The sequence below is a fragment of the Harpia harpyja genome, chromosome 3, assembly GCF_026419915.1.
Source record: "Harpia harpyja isolate bHarHar1 chromosome 3, bHarHar1 primary haplotype, whole genome shotgun sequence".
Lineage (NCBI taxonomy): Eukaryota > Metazoa > Chordata > Aves > Accipitriformes > Accipitridae > Harpia > Harpia harpyja.
This window is the reverse complement of record NC_068942.1, coordinates 73,851,788-73,874,300: the sequence shown is the minus strand read 5'-3', so window position 1 is coordinate 73,874,300 and position 22,513 is coordinate 73,851,788. Positions and strand designations below refer to the sequence as shown.

At 37.7% G+C, this 22,513-nt stretch overlaps 1 protein-coding gene across 3 annotated transcripts in view; it reads left to right on the top strand.

Annotated features, from left to right (window-relative positions):
- The window catches only part of JAG2 (jagged canonical Notch ligand 2), a 74,211-nt gene extending 54,086 nt beyond the window's left edge, over positions 1-20,125 (top strand). For all 3 annotated transcript variants that reach the window (XM_052783387.1, XM_052783388.1, XM_052783389.1), the window contains 14 exons: positions 1,906-2,056; positions 2,362-2,526; positions 3,119-3,232; positions 4,640-4,753; positions 5,140-5,253; positions 6,204-6,320; positions 7,359-7,386; positions 8,465-8,550; positions 10,816-10,929; positions 11,131-11,246; positions 12,899-13,144; positions 13,585-13,716; positions 14,743-14,899; positions 17,828-20,125. In XM_052783387.1, coding sequence (XP_052639347.1) covers positions 1,906-2,056; positions 2,362-2,526; positions 3,119-3,232; positions 4,640-4,753; positions 5,140-5,253; positions 6,204-6,320; positions 7,359-7,386; positions 8,465-8,550; positions 10,816-10,929; positions 11,131-11,246; positions 12,899-13,144; positions 13,585-13,716; positions 14,743-14,899; positions 17,828-18,300 — 2,127 coding nt within the window. In that variant the 3' untranslated portion in view covers positions 18,301-20,125. The remainder of the gene's footprint in view (positions 1-1,905; positions 2,057-2,361; positions 2,527-3,118; positions 3,233-4,639; positions 4,754-5,139; positions 5,254-6,203; positions 6,321-7,358; positions 7,387-8,464; positions 8,551-10,815; positions 10,930-11,130; positions 11,247-12,898; positions 13,145-13,584; positions 13,717-14,742; positions 14,900-17,827) is intronic.
- The last annotated feature ends 2,388 nt before the right edge of the window (positions 20,126-22,513 follow it).

The following is a 22,513-nucleotide window of genomic DNA, read 5'->3' as shown; positions in this document are numbered from 1 at the left end:
GCTCTCAGAACTTTCTGTTTGAGATCATTTTCGGAACATGTAGTTCTAGTGCTTAAATAAGGATTCAGATCTGAAATACTGAAGTGCTAGTGATAATTCATAAAGTACTTCCTGATAACGAAGGTCTTCCTTTTTCTAGGGAGGACGTTAGAATTTTCAATGTAAAATTATATTGCCCTAAGTATGTCCTTTTTGGCTTTCGCTGATAGCCAGATTTATGAAAGAGTTACGGTTAGCAAGACAGCATCAACTGGAGGCCTTTGGTTAGAATTTTGTTTGGTTTGCTCCAGAATTTTTCATGGAGGACATTGGAGTGATCGCTCTTAAATGCTGAAGTAATTTTATTCTATATTATTTGCATTGTTGAAGAAACAATGCCATCCTTTTATCAAAATTTAAAAGGGTTGCAAATACTGACCCGTTTAATAGAACTGGTGCAGTACCTAATAGCTCATGTACCATTTCTACATAAGGATCATAGTTTGAGTGGTTTACTCTTGGCTGATTCATACCATACTGTGTAATTAAAGTTTTAGCAAATCTGTTTGAATAATAGGGGGGAGTTGGCTGCTTGCCTTCTGTGTTGCAGGAAATAATCTACCATTGATTCCAGATGCTAAAGTACCAGCTACTGAACTTGCATTGGGAAGGGGAAATTTACACTAATGGAAGGAAACAAATGGAGACATCTGATAGAGGAGATCTGAGAATCTTTCTCAGACCTTAGCTATTCTTTGTAGTTTGCTTTGAATGTTCCATATGAGAGCACAAAATAGCTTGCTGTAAGTCCCTCCATTGCAGCTGGAATTGTATGTGCTCCTCTGAATTAAATACTTAACACCATTTGTGTTCCTTCTGTTTTGGTTAGCTTTGCATTTTTCTCCTATTTAGCTACAGAACTACTGAAAATATTGACCAAATCCACTATTGGACTTAATTTTATGTCTGTTAAGGTTGAGGAAGCTATCTTTCTCTCAAGAGATATGTGAAGAGGAAAAAATTCACTTGGGGGGAGAAAAGCAATCCTTAAGAATAACAATTTGGAGGAAAGATACTGTGATGTAACAGCATACCTTTTGAGGCCGCTTTGTGGATTTTGAGGCCAATTTAGGGCATCACCAATCAGTGATCTTGTGTTTCAGTCTAAGATGTAGAAGAAGCAGAATTGCTTTGCTACAGCCATTTGTCTGTGTTAAGGGTTATATCACGAAAGCTAGATTTAAGTTTTGCTTTTTGATTTAGATGGTAAGAAGTGTTCAAACTGTACCTAGTATTTCCGTGTGCAAATTGGCATGGTGATAGTATTTGTAAGAATAAGGCCCTGAGCAGCTTGATTTTAACTAGACCTACTTTGAGCAGGAGGTGGGGAGTAGCTGACCTCTAGAGGTCCCTTCCAAGCTATGTGGTTCTATAAAAAATTCTATGTGTTAATTGAGATAAGGATGCTCTAGAGAATAGGGTTGGGTTTTTTTAAGGTTCTGTGTATTTTAAGTGTCTTGCAGATACAATGTTGACAAGCACACTGGTATTTAACTTGCATCATCGCACTTAGTATGTGGGTGTGAAGGACAGAGAAGTGACTTACAATAAGCCAGAATAGTCACAGTAAGATGTCTTTTAATGGCTTCTTCTTTGCTAAGTTATTGCAAATGTGCTTATTCAGCCTCCTGCAAAGGAATAACTTTTTAGCAGTGTTAGAAAAGCTTTGTATTAGGATTGACTAACATAACCTGAAGTTTCTCTCTGTGTTGCAGGATGGAATGCAATATATATGATTCATAAACCCTATTATAAACTTGAGGTTCCCTGTACATTAGCTTCATCTGTGACTTTGGCAACATAAATAATGATGCTTACTCCTGGGAAATGAAGCAGCTGCTGCTAACTATGGTCTCTCTCTTACAGATGGATATTGATTTCTGTGAACCTAACCCTTGCCAGAACGGGGCTAAGTGCTATGATCTAGGAGGAGACTATTACTGTGCCTGCCCTGATGACTATGATGGAAAGAATTGTTCTCATCTCAAGGACCACTGCAAGAACAATTCTTGTAAAGGTACCTGCTGTTGTCCAGAAACTTGTCTTAATTTATTGGTGGTACATTAAAAAAGAAAAGTAGTATTTCTGGGAATAGCATAATGCAGAAACATTTTTATTGTATTCACTTGGACTTTGTGAAATAGTGAGGTAGTGAGAAGAAATGCTTGTAACAGTCCTTATTTATAAAGAAGTAGAGGGTAACTTACAGTTAACGTAACTTTTAAATTGTGATTAGTCTTAATTTTTGGATAACTTTTTTAAAACTAAAAAACTGATTGGTGATGCAGATTATTAGTCTGATGATGTACTTCTCATTCTTAGTAATAGACAGCTGTACAATAGAAGTCTTCACTAATGCTACCCAAGAAGGAATTCGCTTCATTTCATCTAATGTTTGTGGGCCTCACGGACGGTGTATTAGTCAGCCAGGAGGGAATTTTACTTGTGCCTGTGAAAGAGGTTTTACTGGAATATACTGTCATGAAAGTAAGTAGGAGTTTCTTCCAAATGATTTTGTTGCTCTAAAACTTAAAGTTTTTGTTATGAATCTTTACAACATTATTAAAATCTTAATGTTTTATTTTAAGTTGCACAGAGCATTGTTTCAGGTGTACTGCTTGAAATCCAGTTTCTTCTGGTAACAGTTGTCTTTCGTAGTGGTTCACGCTTCCTCTGTGAAAGAAAACTGGTTTTCTCCAACTTCATTGTGAATGTGTCTGTACCCACTACCTTTATGTACGGTCTTACAAGACGCCATGGATTTCACCAACATGGGAATGATAAAGAAGGGACAGACACATTGACAGCACAACTTAGGAGTGTGTATATTGTTGTTCCAGGTATTTCTTGAACACCTGGATATTTTTGCCAGGTAAACTTAATGCCCTGGTTTGACTTGCTACATGAGAGACTACATCTAGAAACCTTACCAGACTTGAAAACAGATGTTTGAGCTGTTCTTATGTATGTACAAATGGACTATAACTTTGTGCTGCTTTTCCTAGAGACACAAGTGTAGATCACTCCTTTAGGTAGGTGAAGACAGCCTTGAGTGATAATTGTTGACTTTTTGTCATAGATATCAATGATTGTCTTGGGAAACCTTGCAAGAATGGTGGGACGTGCATTGATGAAGTTGATTCATTTAGATGTTTCTGCTCAAGTGGCTGGGAAGGAGAATTGTGTGACACAAGTGAGTACTGCTAAGCATTGCAGGGTCAAATATTACAACTTTGCTGTAACAGTTAGTGATGGTTGGTATGTGGTTAATAATAACGGGGTAGTTTCTCTGTTCTATAATTACAGTCTACCCAGTATTGTTTGCAAAAGTATTTTCAAGAAGATTTTTGGGTAGCAGCTCTAAAAGGCTCAGTTCCTTTAATATGACCATAATCTGATTCTTTGGTATAGTACAGGATGTATCTCGGGAGGAGAGAACTTCTTTTTCTCCTGAGCAGAGGCAAAAGTGAATATACCCTGTTAGGGGGTCAACTCATTATATTGCATTTATTGCTATAAGCATACGTACTTCTTAGTACTTACTGTACATAACAGTTTGTCCCTCACCCAATCTACTCATACACAGTAGTTCCCAAACTTGAAAAGCTTTTTAGCTTCAAGGCAGTGCAAGCTATAATGCGCTTCCATGTTACTGAAGGAATTTATAAGTTTAATATCTATTCCTTTAGTAAGAAAAGAACTGTTGAAGCCTGAATTTTTACTCAATGAATATCATGAGTTGGTGTTTTGTATTGTGGGTTCAGTGGGAGCAGGCCTTTACTCTTGCTGCTCTGGCTTGAGACATATTGGGCCTTAGTTGACAAAGAAGCCTACTAGGCCAGTTCATGGTTATGTTACCTCAGAGGAAACTGCAGTTGGTTCTTTTTCTGCTCTGAATGAAGCCTGTTCTAAAACATGATGGCAAGGACTTGCTGAGACTTATTACAGGACATGCACCAATTGAGATGTGAAATAAAGACTGAGAAGCTTTTGGCAGCTATCACTGTCAGAAGAGCTTTCTGTGTGGTCTAGATGAAGTTCGGTCTGGAATAATTATGTTCTACCTGTTAAAACGTTTCTCTCAAGTGAAAAGAACCTCCTCTAAAATTCATGTATGTCTACGTATATGTTTAATGTATGTATGCACACACACATATATATATGTATGTGTATATACAGTTAAGCCATTTAATGGCTTTAACTCTCTGTATTTTGAGACATAAAGCAGGAGAGGGAACCTAATGTGGATGTCCTGGGTTGGGGCTCCTTTTCAGGACATTGTGGTCCCTACTAGAAAGTTTTCTCTGAAGTTCAGAATACAGCTTCTTTGCTGAAAAAATGAAACTACTTTGGTGCTCTACTTAAAAGCCATACTAAATTATACTTTTTCTCTTAAGCTGTCAGAAAATCTTTCATAATTCATGTTGTTCTGTATTAAATTGGAGTTTTTTCCTTGCTTGTATAAAGATAACCCCATAACAATTAGGAATGCTGTCTTCTGAAGTAGTACACAATTTATTTCCTTTATGAAGAAGTATTTTATACTTTCTCATGGCCTTGGCTGGGCTAGATCATCTAATTTGAATAACTCTTTTTCTAGATTTCAATGACTGTTCTCCTAATCCATGTCACAACGGTGGCCGATGCATTGATTTGGTAAATGACTTCTATTGTGAGTGTAAGAATGACTGGAAAGGCAAAACTTGCCATTCACGTAAGTGTTTTTTACTTTGATCTTTAGTTTATCCAAAGATTTGTTTTCTTTCTTCTCATGAGACTAGAGTTCCTGAAATTTAAAATAAAACAATTGCAGTGAAATAATAGGCATATATTCATTACCTTTTCCAGTTTCCCAGCAACAAAACGGAACATTTAAAAAAAAAGTATTCCTTCATGTAGTGAAATAGTGTTGTAAGAGATGCCCTTAGATTCCACTCTTTCGGTTGTTTACTGTAATGCAGCAAGTGGAACTATGCATTTCTAGTACTGTTGCATTTAAATATGAAGTCTCTTTAAAGGTAGTTTTGTGATCAAAAAGTACCTGGTCTTAAAATTCAGCATGACCAGTGGAAATTAAAACTGTTTTATTGTGATGCATAGGTGAATACCAATGTGATGCGAATACTTGTAGCAATGGTGGAACGTGCTATGATGATGGAGATACATTCCGCTGTTCATGTCCTCCAGAATGGATAGGAAGTACTTGCAACACTGGTAAGCTTTTTAAATTGTCTACAGATAAAGCCAGAAGAGGTAGAGAAGTGTTTAAATAATACTTAACTGTTTAGTAAATAGGCACACCGTTCTTCTAGCTGGCTAGTTCAAAGCTGTTCCAGTTGGCTGGTGACTGAAGTTTAGATTAATTTCTTCCACTCACCTGACACGATACTGATTTTTAGGAAGCTGTTCTCTGCAGGCTGCTTACATGGTCTTTCACATAGCTTCTCCTAAGCAGATTTGGAACACTTGGACTTGAGTCTTGACTTCTCTGTTAGTCTTTAGAGACCCTGTGTAAAAGTTTTCTTGGGAACTTAGTCCCCCACTTTGCTTGAAGGTTCATAATGAAGTAAGTTTGTGATCAAAAGGCATATGAGCAGACATACTCAGGAAAAATGAAATGAAGTGGTTCTTCCTAGGGGATTTGCAGGGTTACTGCCTGCTATAGGGAACTACTCTTGATCTTTCTGAGGTTTGAATGTAGTCTCTGTGGTACATTTTTCTGTACACGAAACTTCCATTAGGACCAAGAAGTTGGAGGAAGATAACTTAGTATAGCTTTTCTACTTTCTGCATACAATTGTGGCATTTAATCAAAATCTGAACTTTAAATACTAGTATTTTATTATGAAGTACACCTCATGACCTGGGTAACTCACTGCAAAGTAGGAATTCAGCAGTATTTGAAGGACGCTTACACAGATAGGGAAAAAATAGATAATTTTTCTGTGAATCTTAATGTTTCAATCAAACAATTGAATTGGGATGGTGGTAAAGGTAGGTGAGAGATTATCACGTGATGTGACTATTTTGGGAGTCTTCTGACCATCTTGTAAAGTCTTGTACTGTTGACTTAAATGCTATTCAGGATTGTGATATTGACATATCCAGATGATTAAATAGTTCTTATTTTCTGTGCTAAATCGAGACCTTTTGTGTTTTCAAAGCTAAAAACAGCAGCTGTATTCCAAACCCTTGCATGAATGGTGGAACATGTGTTGGCAGTGGAGATTCCTTTTCTTGCATCTGCAAAGAGGGATGGGAAGGACGTACATGCACACAGAGTAAGGCTTTTCTCCTTTCTTCCCCTGCTTTCCCCTGGTATATTAGGAGTGTCTGGCACAGAGCTGTTAACTGAAACAAAGCAAGTTTATAGAGTTCATGTGCCACAATATCTGAATCATTCAGGGTGGGAGGTAGGTAAAGATGATGATGCTCGAGTAATGAATGAAGAACTTGGCATGCTTTTTTTTGGACCTAGTCTCTGCCAAAATAAGACTTTCAGCCTTCTATAGAAATATAATTTTGGGGAACATGTGCAGAGCAAAAAAATCCTTGCAGAAAATACTGATTTTAATAATGAAAAATATGTGGAAAGGCAGGCAGTAGTGTATATTCCATTTTCTCTGAGGATAGCAGTTAACTATGTTGACATACCAATACAATGAATTGGTTAGGTGGAGTAAAGCCTGCAACTTTGATTTTTTTTTTTTTTTTTTCTTAATTCCCCCCCCCCAAGTGTGACAGAGAGGGGAAAAAAAAAAAAAATCTAAATTTGAGCTCCATTTTTACTCTAAATCTACTGTGAAATTACTGTTGTATTGATATATGCTCTAATCAGCTGTTTTAAAGCTGACAGTGCTAGTATAAATGCTAACAAAGAATTCAGAGCCATTTATTATGGGAAAGATTTGTTTAAGAAATCTGGCTAGTTGCAGGTATACATATGAAATGCTGAAGTAGTAGTAATCCTTTAGAAAGCTTTTAGAGCCTGGTTGAATTATCCACAACCAGTGCAACCAATACCCTGTTTTATTTCATTATGTTGCCATCACACTGTGTGTCAGTCTGTGCTGTTGATATATCAAAATACAGCAAAGTTGTAAAATTTTGCATTTGTGAGTCTGTTCGTAAAATTTAAGGTCTTTCATTGGTCTGTTAGGTCTAATTGAACTTTCTTTGCAAGTGTGGAAGAAAACATTCGATGCTGTATTACTTTGCTTTGCTTTCCATCAAATATAGTGTCTCTTGAACTATAATATTATACATTAGAACATAAATGTGCCACTAGTTACACTAGTCTGTATTCTTTTTTTTTATAGACACCAATGACTGCAACCCTCATCCATGGTAAGTATGCGAACGCCACTTCTGTAACTTATTTATTGTGAAAATAAAAGTGAGCATAGTAATACGGATTTCCATTCCAGATTACAACTAATTCTACCCTACAATAATTAAAGCCGGCCTCTGTAAAAATCTTAAAATAATTTTTTGCCATGCCTTATCTATTCCTTGACAGCAAAGACGACAAAACAATGCTGAGTTGATTCATGTATGAACAGGTAGAAGTATTTTAGTGTAGTCTTTGTACCAGAACTGACTAGTAAATTACTGTGATATGAAATGAATCAGACTTTATAACATTTCAAGCACCTACAATTGAGTTTTAGGAAAAAAAAAAAAGAGAGAAATCAAAACCTGTTTATTTACAATAAATAGATAATTTAATCCTGTTAGATCAAATAGTATGTATAAATGTGTTTTTAAAACAAAATTAATTTTTTGGAAGATACAGTGGGAGTATTTTAAATATAGGCATTGATATTTGTGATTGAAAGGGAAAAATACTGATATGTGGATGAGGCAAACCATCTACCGTATCTTTCTCTGCTGTCCATTCTGATGCAATAACCTGTACTTTGTGTATTAAAAAAAAAAACAAACCCCGAAAAACCAAAAAAAACCCCAAAAAGCAACTTCGTAAAAGCCTAGGCTTTCTCCATATTCACTTTACAGTGCTGTTTTATCTCCTTGAGTTCTGTTGATCCACTTCCTCACGCATGCATCCACTTCTGTAGGATGTTGCTGTTTTATAGGTGACTTACCAAGCAGTATTTTTTATCTAACATTATTCTTTCTCTGTTGATGGGAATAGATCGTCCCCCTAAACAGAAGGTTTAATTAACAAAGCTTTAATTAGAGACCAATGAAACAGTGTAGATGGCTTATTAAGTAGACTCATATTATGAATTAGCATGGACTTTTAAATTCTGCATTATTGAATAGTGAGAAAGTACTATGACTAGGGACAATAGAAATATGCATTTGAACACGCTGCATGAGACCTATGGTTTTTGCTCATCTTTAGACTAGTGAATCTACACCGAGAATGCTTGGCGTCATGATAGGTTTATTATTTTTACAGTTACAATGGAGGCATCTGTGTTGATGGTGTGAATTGGTTTCGATGTGAATGTGCGCCTGGGTTTGCTGGTCCTGACTGCAGAATTAGTAAGTACCTGTATGGGTAAAGACCTGAAAGATTGTACCATTCTGACGCACAAATCAGAAAGAACACCCTGTCGCCCTTTTTGCATTAGGTTAGCTGAATTCCAAATAATGAAGCAGAAGCCACCTGTCAGTCAGCCAGGTACTGATAGCTTGTAAATAATGGCAACTTACGTTCCTTTCTTCATTTCATTAAATGGAACTGCGTTGCTTAAATTATACTCAAAGACCGGTTGCTGAACTTTGTCAGACATTTCTGAAGGTTCTGGGGTGCTGGCTTCATAGAAGCTTATTAAGTATTTTTACTGATAAGCAACTTGTTAAAGATGACATATATCACTAGGTGTTCCACTTAACATTAGAAACTGAAATCCACTGAGACATCGCAAATGAAAACAAAACCATCAGGACTGTAGTGCTGGCATGTGAACAACAGAAGTATGATAAAGGTCTTTCAAAGCTATAAAACAAACCTGTTGCACTGAATTATCCTGAAGGATAGAAACTGAAAAGAAGGGGGAACAAAAGACCCTAAAACTGCATTGAAGTGTTGTGGAAGAGTTGGTGGTTTTTTGTTGGTGGGCTTTTTTGTTTGGGTTTTTTTTTTTTAATGGAATATTACCATTTTGACTTGCATGTGATAGATACCTTATTTTTACTTTATTTTATTTTTACCTCTTCAGAAGATCAGACTGAGTCTTCTGTAGCCTCAAGGCTGTTGGGCTTGGTCCTTCTACTCCATCAGTATGTTGGTGTGCTTTCAAGTTGAGATTTCATCCTCATTCTGGCAGGTAGTAAATGAGCCAACATCTCTAGTCAGAGGTTGACTAGTACTTGTGGTAGCATCAGCTTAGTAATCTCTGGATATAGAACCAGGGATGGCAGATAAATCATGTATCTAGATCCAGACACGCAGTGAGGGATATTGAATTCTCCTTTTCCAGACAAGAAATGCAGAGAGGCCTATTTGTAGTCAAAGACAAGTGCTGTGCATTTGTAATGGGACTGCAGGCTTTTTTTTCATGTTTAGACTGGTATAGACAAAAGGAGTAGCTCTGACAAAAATGCCTTTTATGGCTGATAACAGAAACAGAGTTAACAGTCACTTTTTTCAGCATACAGAGGCTGGATAATCTTAAACCGACATAGCCTGAAGAGAGGAGGAAAGAGTAGTTAAACCCTGTAGTAGTTCAGATACTTACGTATTTGCATCAAACTTCATCTTAGAGTGCTTCTGAAAGAAGCTAGAATAGAACCAAAAGCCCTTTCACATTCATTTGTTATTTTCCATGGCCTACATGGGTAACAGTCTCGCTACTACCATTTATCACGTTCACTTTCTAAGTCCAGTCCTTTAAACACAGAAGATGAAACGATACTGTGCATCAGTCAAGAATTGGTGTTTAAACAGTTTTTCTGAGGGGTTGGAGTGGGCCTTCATTTTCAATGGAAGGAAACCTTTTGAAAGATGTTTTGGAAGAGAATGGTTATGGTTGAAAATTAAGCAGTTGGTGCCTGTGGCTCGCAACTTGACAGGTTGGTTTCTGTTGCCTTTGTTGGTAGACTGTTGCATAAATTAGTATTGGTCTCTTCCCCAGGATAACAACACACTGCTGTGCATCGAATGGACTATGCTTCCCTGCCTTTTTCAATAGATTTCTATGGCTAAGCCTCTGAATCTTTGAAGGTTGTTTTTTTTTAAGAGGCTTTTGTGCTAATTGTGTATGTACTAAATTAATCTACTCACTATTTCATGGTTATTAAGAAAAGTAACATCAAATGTTACAAACTGAACTATTACTCTTCTTCCTTATGGTGAATCGTATTGTAGTAAGTCACTCTTTTCAAGCACTGTTGAGCCAAGTCATTGTACAGCTCTTGCACTGTGATAACTTCCTGAAAGCATGTGCTTTTCTGGGAAGCCTAAATGTCTAAGATTGGTGTCAGAACAGGATGTGTGACTTCAGTTCTATAGCTGAATGTGGAGAAGACATTAGCACCTTCAGCTGACTAACACCTTTGCTCTGTGAGATGAGTCAGCATATGACTGCTGCTTTGATCACCAGAACTTCAATTAGGGTGCAGTTACAAGAAATCTGTTAGAGGTTACTGCTGAAATGGTAGAACTATCCAATTACAGGATTAATTCTGAAGCCAAACTGTCCTTTCTTTGTTAAGAAAGTGGATATTGTCAGATTACATCTCAGTAAATGTTTAATTAAAATGTTCTACATCCTTGCCATTGAGTTTTACCTATTTTCTATCTAGATATTGATGAATGCCAGTCTTCCCCTTGTGGATATGGTGCCACTTGTATAGATGAAATAAACGGATACCGATGCACTTGTCCCCCTGGAAGAATTGGTCCTAGATGCCAAGAAGGTATTCCTATATCTGCTATCCAGACCTTTACCCAAAAACCAGTAGGGTACAATGTAGCCAGTATAGAGTTTATATACAGTAGTCTGATATGTAAGGAACAGTAGCTAGTATTTTTCTGATTTAAACTTGCATGGCTTCAGTAAGTTGAAGAGGTGAAGTGTCTGAGTGTGCTTTTTTTTTTTTTTTTTTTCCTTCCCTTAGTGATTGGAATTGGAAAGCCTTGCTGGCTTAAAGGAATGACCTTTCCCCATGGCAGCAGGTGGGATCAAGAATGCAACAACTGCCACTGTTTGGATGGCCGTATTGACTGCACCAAGGTAGGCATTTTTGACCTATATTCTTACATCCTTCTGGCTGAAACAAACTTGCTGTTCATTGTGCACAAGTTAATCTCTTTTTTTTTCCATCTAGACTCTTGCATAAGTCTCCCCCAAACAGCCTTTGTTTAAAAAAAAAAAAAAAAGTGTCTAATGACTTCCTGTGAAAATACTTACAGGATTGTCTTTATAATCATAAGCTACTGTCCTGCTCTCTACCTGCTAGAAGAAGCTCTCTAGAAGTGGACAGGCATTTCTTGCAGAAAAGGAGATATGAACTGGAATGGAATAATGACCCTTGAAAGGATAAATAAATCACTCTGACAAAGCTTTACAAACACAGTTTTAGAGCTCCTAATTTTGTGAAACATTAGTTCCAAGGTAAAGGACATGTAGGAAGAAAAGTTTCTTCAGTGGGTAATAATCATCTTTTTGTATTGTCCTTCAGTAGGTTTATGAATTGACAAATTGCAACCTTTGTATATTTATTATGGACTATATCCTGGTGGTTGTGACTTAGAAAAAAATAAGACTAGCCTAAATGCAGATTGAACATGTTGGTATATGTGTTCCAAGCCTTTCAGCCCTCCCAAGATAGCATTTCTCAGTGGATTTGTGGTACCTGTGCAGCTTTACATCACAGCTGGAGAAAGACAAGATCAGTGCTGCTTACAAGTTGTAGGGCTAGGTGGGTGGGTCCAGATGAGTGCTAATAGCACTTAGAACATTACTTTACAGAGCAGTCTCCCACGTTTCACTGGAAGCACCAGTTTAAAAACCTCTGGGTCTTACTAATCTATCTAGCCTTAATCTTATTTTGTTTAGCTAGGTATGTGCTGTAGGCAAAGAAATAACTAAGTCATTTAGAAATGCTATTTTAGACTCTTTATGGTGGTGTGATTTCAAGTTTGAGATGTCTTCAGAAGATAACTACATGAAGGTAACTAGAATCTCAGACATGGTGGTGCGGTAAATGCAACTTACCCATATATGGTGTTTGGCGCTTTCACGCGTAATGGAAAAAATACTCTTTCTTGCTGCAGCTGTGCTTTAAGAAATCCATAGGTTCCTAAACTAATAGTTGTATAGTATTATATAGAATCTTAGAGGTTACATCATGAAATGGAGCCACATTTGGAAGCTTGCTACACCTCAGTAACTTGGGAGTACCAGCATACTGTTTTCTTTTGGGAGAGTGGTTGAAGTGACACTGCTTATCACCAATGTGCGTCAGCCCTTAACATCTTCAGCATTCTGTGGCAAGGATCTCGGTATAAATATTGAAGAGAAATTAATCCTTGTGGAGGTGTTTCTCTTTCTAGATTATAGAAGCCTAGATGACTAATTCAAAATAGATGCTTGAATTTCTGTATAACTCAGTTATGTGGGACAAATCCATAAGCCTCTAAGGAGATATGCCCAGTCAGTGGTGTCTTGGGTAATCTTTGCACCGTTTTTACTCTTTTGTCCATACAAAATGTCCTCATTTTGTGGAAGAGCAACTCCATCTGCTACTAGGACTACAGCAGTATTGAAATCTGGATTTTTTGCAGACGGTAGTAGAGCATGACCATCTTACGTGAATTGGTTATTTTGATTTGATGTATAAGAGCAATTAACTGTAACAGTACTTTGTTCTTTTTAATTTCTAGGTGTGGTGTGGGAAAAAACCTTGTCTGTTACACAAACACTGGGATAATTCAAATAACCAGTGTCCCATGGGTCAAGAATGCCAGGAGAAGTATATGAAATGTTTTCAGCCACCATGCACAGACTGGGGAGAATGCGGTGCCTCTGAACCTCTGCCTGCCAATATCAAGTGTCTGCCTAATTCTGGGTACTTGGACAATGACTGTGCTAGAATTACTTTAATTTTTAACGGAGACAAAGTCCCTCAGGTGAGAACAAAATTATTAATGAAGTATGGCAATATATGTAGGGATATATTCCATGTCAAAACATGGAAGATTAATGTTTCTAATATGACTCCTTGTTGTCATAAACTTCCAAAATTTATTATTAGACTGCTCTATTGCTATTAATTGTGCTTTGTCTAAAGGGCAAGGCAAAATTAGGGTTTGTACTGAATATTTTATTTTCGTTTTTTAAATCTGAAAGAACTACTTTCTTACATTTCAAGATGGGCTCAGACTATACTGGGATAGTCATGCAAGCTCAGTTTCTCACCCTTCATTCCAAAACCCTGTTCTTCGCTTTTTTGCCCTTTCTTGCTGCCTTCATCAGGTCTCAGTAACTGCAAGAACTCTGAAGATGTTTACTTTTATGTACTATTTTTTACTTAAACTAAAAGTCATGCAATCTCCCTTGCTTCTAACAGGGCACTACAACTGAAAATATCTGTTCTGAAATTCGGTATTTACCAGCTAGTAGGACTGTTTCTAGGGACAGAACTCTGATAATACTATGTGATCTGTCTTACTCCACAGAGAATGCAGTGGAAGTTGCTATTGTAAGTATGAGACTTGTATTAATATATAGAAAAACATTTTCTTAATAGTTTATGCTGGGGAAGAGGTTTAAGCTTGTTTCACTTCAATGCAGGTACTGCAGTCTGTGGCTTAGTCTGACTGCAAAGCAATTTTGTGATCTTGCAATTTCCTATAATGCCAGATAGCTGAAACTGCAGGTTTCATTAATAACAGAAGGCTACCACAACCTCCTGATAAATTACTCTAAAAACTAATTCAGCCCAAATTAGTGAACAGGTGCCTACCTGTTATGTCAGAAATCTTGGGCTATTGACCTTTTCAGTGAGGAGATGTGGTTGCAGGTGGCTGGACTGGATCTTGTGAAGAAGTTTCTGCTGTGCATTTAAAGTATGGCTGCTTCAGGATGTTCATTAAATACATATGTGCTAAGTGGGAAGTAGAAGAAGGTGCAAGTTGAGTAGATGAAAGTAGCTATTGCCCTACTGAGCTAAAGACTAGCTTCAGAGGCATTTACAGGCCAATCACTCAGTGCTTGCATGTTGCTTAGTTTCCAAGAAAGAGTTAATTTTCATAGTAAAGTGTTTATCCAGGCAGAAGCTGGACTGTCTGTCTCTACCAGTACCATAAAGAACATGCTGAGCCATGATGCAGGAAGCAAAGTGTATGGTATAAATAGAGCAGACTGTTATTAGTCCAAGCTTCTATCTAGATAATCCACATGACTTGAAGTGCTCCAAACTATGACTAAGTTTAGCTCAGCAGTGTAAGTAACATGGAAGTCAGCTGGCTTTTGAGGTATGCTAGATTAACAAGTAGGCGTGTTACCCACCAAGTCTGACACTGCATCTGCAGTTTGGATAGAGCCAGCTATGCTATTGCTACAGTAAACTTTCAGGGTACTTTTGTACTACTAGGTTACTTTTGTAACTACTGTCAGGTAAATTCAACCTAGTGAATGCAATTAAGATGTAGCTGAATTTAAAAAGTAGATTTCCATGGTTAGGTGATTGCAATAACTTTTTGTTTTTCCCCTTCACTCCCTTTAGTCTTTTGTTCCACATCAAGATGAACAAGATAATAGTCTCATACAGAATGCTGCTAATACAATAGTAAATGCAATCACTAAGCGGCAAAACAGCACTGTTATGTTGGCAGTAACTGAAGTCAAAGTAGAAACCATCGTTGTTGGGAATTCATCATCAGGTAAGGTTCCCAATGCATACATCTTCTCTGTGTGTAAGCATTTTCTGTTCCCTTACTGTCAGTCTTGTCTTTCTTTACTTGCTGGGGAAAATGATAGATTGGGTTGTTTCTTTAATTGCTATTACTAACTGAAGAGGAAGTGGCTTTAAAATCAAAATTCTGTGCTTGTGTGCTAGTTTAAACTTAACCTCATCCCTAGCATCCCCACCTACCCTTGCCACTGTTTTGGCTCTGACTTCCAACCCTGTTCTCCAGTCTAAGCATACCTTTCACAAGATCAGGAGTTCTTCTCATGAGCTGTTCAAATCCTGTCTGATTCTCCTACATTAACGTTAAGCCAACCTCAGCCCTTGATCCTGCTGCACTGTAGAAACTGAGGCTGTGAAGTAACGAAAATATGGGGAGGGGGAAGACACATAGTGTGATACCAAGTCTCTTCTGAAGTGCTTATGTTTTATTTACCTTAACAATACTTAAAGATGTCTGGTATCTTCCAATACTTGGCCACGATAACGTAAAACTTTGCTCTGTTTTTCAACATGTGTTTCTCACTAGTGCACAGCTGGCTTAAAATGTAATGTTCATTCCTCTTAATGAGGATATGGTGTGATTGGAGAGACCTTTACCTCTGAATATTGGCTTTCCAAGAGCTATGCCAAAATAAGTAGTTGAAGATTTTGCATGCCTCTGTTCCTGCCTGGGGGAGGCAGGAGACAGTCTTGTGGAAGACCCCTGGTAGGTTCCAGTTCAGCTAAGCCCCAGAGTGCAAATCTTACAATAGTAGGAGACTCTCCCATGTTTTTCCTAGACCTTCCCAACATAATCTTCCGAAAGATCTTCCACCCATGGTCCAAATAATTAGTAAATTGCCTGGTTCCACTTCCCTTGCATTTCCCTTCTAGGGAATGCCTTTCATCTGTTAAAGCCTTGGCAAATGTACTATTTCCCCAGCTCCCCTGAAGGAGTGTACCAGCTTTGGTCTTGTCTTGAACAGAAATCCCGTAGATGATAAAGAATCGAGCTGAGATTCTGACATACCTCAGCCTTTCTTTCTTCTGGTTGTGTGTTAAGTGCTAGGGCAAAAGGGATGGAGATTACTTTGCCTCTCACCTCAATAAAATTCAAAGATTCTCCTAAGAAAGTGGATAGGCTTTGACTTCTCTTGCAGCTAGTGCTAGAGAATGGTTTCCAGACTTCTCATTTTAATATGGATGCTCAGTATTGACCACTGGCCTCTAGTTCTTTAAGTAGTGTTGTTATGAAGTAAGCTGTAACCTGGACTCTCATGTTCTTTGATTTGGTTTGATACCCCTTAATTGGGTGAGATAGGTGGAAATCTATCACAAAATCTATGTAAAGCCCTATGTCTGTGTTGAGAATCTCATTTTTGTGGGATGCTTAAGAGTCTAGATGGAGATGATCGACACTGAATTTCCTCTAGCCTTAAGAAAAAACATTCTGAATTTGGAATCTGTACACAGACAGTTCTCTGTATAAGAACCTTTTATTAAGTAAACTTGGATCCTCAGTCATATGATGGAATAATAGATGTGATAGCAGTGATAATGCAAGCTTTGTATTGTAGTCTTGGAGAAGCTGGTATGAAGAGCTCCTTTTTCCTTGAAGTATTTCCCCCCCATTCATGGTTTAGAATTAGACTGCTTATGAAAAATGAGGAGAGAATAGCAGTTACTCCTAAGAGTATAATTCTTCCCAAAACTGCTAAAATACAATTTTTGGATTGCTTGAAGCCAGCTATGTTCACAGTTTATTCATCCCTCTTTACCAGAAGGAAACATTTGAGAAGGTGTCATATTCCACATAAGGGTATGTTCAGAAGACACGTTAACGTTAGAATGAATGACCATGGTGTTGAAGCAGTCGGTTGTTTTTGTACAGCCATTTGCAGGTTATTCTGTAAGCAGTTGTTTAAAACTGTAGACGGAATTTATGTTTGCATCAGAGGCTAGGAGTGGTAGGTTGACAGGATTTGTCTGCAAAGCTTTTGAGCAATCCTGCTGTCTCTACAAAAAAGCAAAGCACCTGATGTCTTATTGCGTCTTACCATGTGTGAATTCTTGCTTATCAAGAAGAGTAGAAAAATGTTGTTGTTCTATCCTAGCAGTAAAGCCTTTGAGGAGGGGGAGGGGAAAGTCTAAACGTACATAACTTTTCAGGAATGGTTTCCCTGAGAAATAGTCTGGGTCTGCGTGGCTGGGAGAGCACTACTGGGGTTTGTGATTGGGAATGTGGAGAAAAGCAATTGCCTCAACTCCTTTTGTGTATTCATTGAGAGGTGAAGACAATTTCTAGTGACAATATTCTGGGGCTTTACTCTGAAGTAAAACTGGAACATCCTAAGGAGTGCTTGATTGATTTGGTTACATAGCTCTAACCTGAATGTTTTTTGAGACAGTTGATACATAAAGGTCTGTGCCCTTGACGGTAAAGCACTCTTCTTTCTGATAGTAAATGCGGGACATATTTCTGATGCAAATGCCAGTACTTCTAGAGCAACTTAGAGGCATAATATTCCTTTTAGCCTGCCTCCTACAACAATAGACTTTTTTTCTTGAGAGGCATTACTGGGGTTTTCTGGGCCAATGTAGCTTAGGTGCTTGAGAAAGAGATGCTGCTTATATAACCAGCTTGTCTGTTGGAGGGGAAAAAACATCTCAAATGTAGCATTTTCCCCCCATCATCATTAAGCAGGGAAAACTCTAACTTAAACTAGTAAAGACCGTTCCTAGATGAACTAGTGCATTCAGACAGTTATCGCTGTGCTGTAATGACATCTCTCTTTCTCTTAAAAGTCTTTCTATGGCTAACCTGTAGTTACGTGTGGATACTTCTCTTGCAGATGTCCGGTGCTATGTATCTAGTTCTGTTAACTCAAGACTTTGTTTTGTTTTTTCATTTGCCCTCTAGATTATTTGGTTCCAATTCTTTGTGCAGTATTTAGCATTGTATGGCTGACTTGTATAATCATCTGCGTGTGGTGGACTCGGAAGAGAAGAAAAGAGAGAGAGAGAAGTCGTCCTCCCAGAGAAGAGGGTGCCAATAACCAGTGGGCACCTTTAAATCCTATAAGAAATCCTATAGACAGATCTTACAGTAACAAAGACATTCGTTATGAATGCAAAAACTTCATATCTCCTCAAAAAAGAACTTGTGATGCAGTAGAGGAGTATGTAGAGTATGAGGAAGAGGAGGATGAAGAGGAGGAAAGAGATGAGGAAATGGACAAATTCCTCTCTCACAAACTTGCGAAGCCTTTGCCAACAAAGGCATCTGACACATCAGAGAGCAGTCCAGTAAAGAAATCCCATCAAATAGGCAAAATGGACAACAGATCTGTAAAAAATGTGAATGCATCAAACTTTGAAGGCAGTAGAGACTAACCTGTATTTGAAATGTAGGCAGAGTGCGCCTACACTTACTGGGGAGGAGAAAAATTGACATCTCCACTTTGCATCAAGGACTAAAAATATCTGGAGTCAAATGTTCATAGTTTCTTTATTTTGCGTAAAAAAAAATAAATAAAAATAATAAATAAAATTTATTTTGTTTCTTTAGCCTTGTATAAATTATTCAATGACTGTCAGATGAAAAAAATGAGTAATCTTTGATAGTTGCTATTTTTGTAAAGTTTACTTATAATACACTCGCTGTGTGGCAGAGGAGAGGTTGTATTTTCAATATGTGTAAAGTTTATTACAAAAGACTGTACACTGTTTACAGAATGTATTTCTTTTTATTACTTACTCTAATTTAATGGTGGCTTTAAAACCTCCTGGTTGAGGAAATTGTGTGAACTTTAAACTGCTTTCTTGACTTTGAATCTCTATTAATGGCAGCTCACTGCACTTGTTACGTTAGTAGCTTCTGTAAGATTTTTTCCAAATTTGCCTTACACACTTTGTAATAGGAACAAAAAAAATTATAGAGATCTTTCAACTGTGGTTTAAAAGTGGCCTTTTTATTTCTGTTTAATTACTTTAGAATTGCAGTATTGAAGCATGTGACAAGTGCCTTGAGATTAAACTTTTTCTATAGCAACTGTCAAAGACTGCCATATCAATATAGTAAAATTGTGAGAACTCTAGGTTCCCCAACTGACACAGTTTATTTTCTAATAGTGCTTTTTTGTAAATATGTACATATTAAATGAATCACTCTGTATATTTGATTTAATAACTTAAATATTTTGGTCTTTTTTTTACATGTCATTCCTTTTAATTTATGTTGCAGAAAAGGAGGTTTTATGGCAGTTTATAAGACTTTTTTTGGTATTATGTCCAGATTAGAAAGTGATGTTAATACAATCAATGTTAGGAATCTGTTGGTCATTTGTATTTACATAGGAACATAACCACTTACGTGTAAATAGATCCAGAAATGTTTGTTTATCCCCATGTTCAGCCCATCTCAAGAACACTAACGGGTGCATCTACTGTACAGTACCAACATAGCGAGGCATTGTTTTTTTCTTTTGTGAATATGTTAATTACATGTGGTATTACTTTTTTGCGTTTAAATACAGGCCTAATGAAGGGAACAATATTTTCCTCAATCTTGTTTGTGTTGTGCTTTATTCATCTTTCGCTCTAAAGAAAAAAGGCTGGCAAGCTCAGAAGATGGGAGTACCTCATTAGAAATGGTTACTTGTAATGGAAGGCTTATGCGTTTTTGTTTTTTTTTTAAAGGCTTTATTATTGCTATTAACTGGGCAAACTATAAGTTTATTTTAATTACTGAAGAAGCATAACACTACATACACCTAGTTACCCAACCAGTGAGAGGAGCGGATGTTTGAGAGTATAAATTCTGGCCCATGAACAATGTAAACATGAATGTTTTGAAACCAGTTATTTTATACAGGAACACAGGATTTGCTTTGCAGGATCTTCTGTTTTAATACATTTTTGTTTGACATGTTCTTAAAAAAAAAAAAAAACAACTTTCAGAAAAGAAACTATTTATTAAAGCATTTTATAATGATGTTTGTTGTAACTTTTTTACTTGTGCTAAATATTCAAAACTTATTTTGATAACCTGGTTAGGAGTTAGTTTAGAAAAGGGTACTATCCTTCTCATGTTCCCCAGTATAATCCTGAGTATTTAAACCAAAAACACTTTTTTTCTGCTACTCTTGTAACTTTTTGTACTGTAATGCTGCTGTCTTCCATAATCTAATAAAATGATTCCCTCATTGTGTGTAAGATACTTCAGATTGTGTTTGCTTTCTAAGTGCTTGGAGTTCTGATGTGATGAGGCTGAAGGACAGAGGAGTGAAAGTCCTGGTTTAATGCACGGTAATTCCTGTAACCTGAGCTTACAGCCTGCATCCAAGTGCCGACACTTCCTGAGCCAACTTGGCAGCGTTGTCCTCTGCCCGCTGCTGCACCACTAACGGTTTGCACGGGGAGGTGGTATCCCACATGTGGTCTAGAGACATAGACACCTTCAGAACCTGAACCGGGACTCTCCCTGCACTGCCTCTTTGCAAAGTACAAAGGCTGGTTTTAGCTGACGGTTACTGACCGTGCGTACGATGCGCCTTTTCTGAAATGGCTTTCCGCCCAGCTGCTGAGCAGAGGCCTGTCTACGCAGTATTGTTTTGCTTCCTTGGGTGATAAGAGGGCTGTTTCCCTCAAGCCCATGCACGCTCATTCTTGCCAAATTGAGTTCGATTTTTAAGCAACACCTTTCTTCTCTATTCCACAGCCATTCAGCCCTTTTACTTGTCATGCTTCGGTTTTTCAGTTTGGTAGGTCTATGCCTGTTTTCTGTGGTGACTTGAATGGCTTTTGTATAGAATATTTTCTGTAGTGAAAGGTGAACTCTTACATAAGATAATATGGAATATAAAAATTGCATTTTCTTAGTAGCTATCAACCCCCAAAGCAGAATTCTAGATACTAGCAGAGTTTTTATTCCAGTCATCATACAGTTACTTTGTTATTATTTTCCTTGGAGTATTGGCCTGTCTTTATGTTGATAAGTGAAAGCTGTTTCGAAATCAGTTCTCAAAATCAAATTCTATTGTTATCTCTGATTTCCACTTTTCAAATATCTGTCTCCTGCCCTTGAAGCAAAGGTTGGTGGGGGTGGGGGGAAATCCAAAGCTGAGATAAGGAACAGACACTTCTTCAATGATGACTTTCTAAAATCAACTCCATGGTGCCTTGGGAAAATGTAGTGGCTGTTGTTAGCCCCTCAGAAATAGGGGGAGCAATGCTAGAACCATTCAGGACAGTGCCAGATTAGAAAAATGTCTTTTTGTAAGATGCTCTGTTCTCAGAGACTGCAGTATTTATGAGTACCTGCTGCAGAGGGCAATTTCTGATAGTCACAACGTACTTAAAATAGCTGAGAGAATGCTCTTTGTTGGAGGTTTTACATGAATACAAATAAATGTAGTGGGTGTTGCTGCTGTAGGCAAAAGGAGAAATAATAGATTTTTTTTTTTATATACATATAGAATAAGGCTGTTGTTCTGTCATGCAGCAGTGAGCTCGCTCACTGCTCCTGAAGGTACTAGTTCTGCTTCTTTGTATTACTGAAATAGTATATAAAGTAATGGGGTCACAGCAGTAGTCATCATCATCACCCACTGTTCTAAACAAAGGTTCAGAGCATTCCCCGATGACTGGTACCATGTCCGGGACTTGTTCCCCTGTGGATTCACAAAACAAGCATAGACAAGTGTTCAACTTGGCAGTGCGGTTTGCCTGCCAAAATCAAGAATTATTTTATGCCACCTTCATGTCATGACCAAGAGCGAGTTATGTAGACTGAGATACGTAAAACTAGATGAATAAAAGAGGAGGATGAATAGAGAGTAAACTTTTTGACTTGCATGATTTAACATTAGAGCTGTTTTATGCAGATTTTATTTCTATGCTGCTCTTAAATTAATTGCATCTCTTCTCCACTTGCTTCACATCACCCTATTCAGTAGGTTTTTTTCCTTTTGACTTATTTTACATGAAATGTTGAACTTGTACATCTCAACTTCTTGCCCGTGCACATGTGCTAAGCATTATGTTACTTCCAGAATGATATCTGTTAAAGGACTACATAATGAGGAAAATTAGTAAATCGGCTCTTCTTGAGGTTTTTCTAAGCAATGAGTAGTTCCAGGCTAATTTTTCTTCTCTGATGCTCTTTTCATGATCTGATGCTAACCTGAAACTCTTGGTGAGCTCGCTTCTTTTGGCCATTCTCTGTTGCCTGGTTCTCCAGTAGACCGTGTAATTAGCCCTCTTGAAGTCAAACTATGCTTGGATGGAAAGCTAGTGCATATAGCAAAAAACCTCACTGCTGCCCCATACTTTTTCAAGAACAACCTAGAAGTTGAAAGGCATTTTAGTCACTGCCTTAAAAGCTGCTGAGGACAGTAGTTGCAATGCTAGTTGTGATGTAGCTTGGACAGTAAGAGACTGGGGTAGCATGGAATTAACTTGCACAGGAATTTGGGTGGGTTTGATTCAGTCACATGTGTGGTATCTCTGTCTCGTTGTTCTTGAGTGCTGGGGCTATCAGTCCTTTGGATGCAACAGAGAAAGGATGAGCCTGAAGAGAAGAGTTTGAGTAGCTTGTGAACCTTCC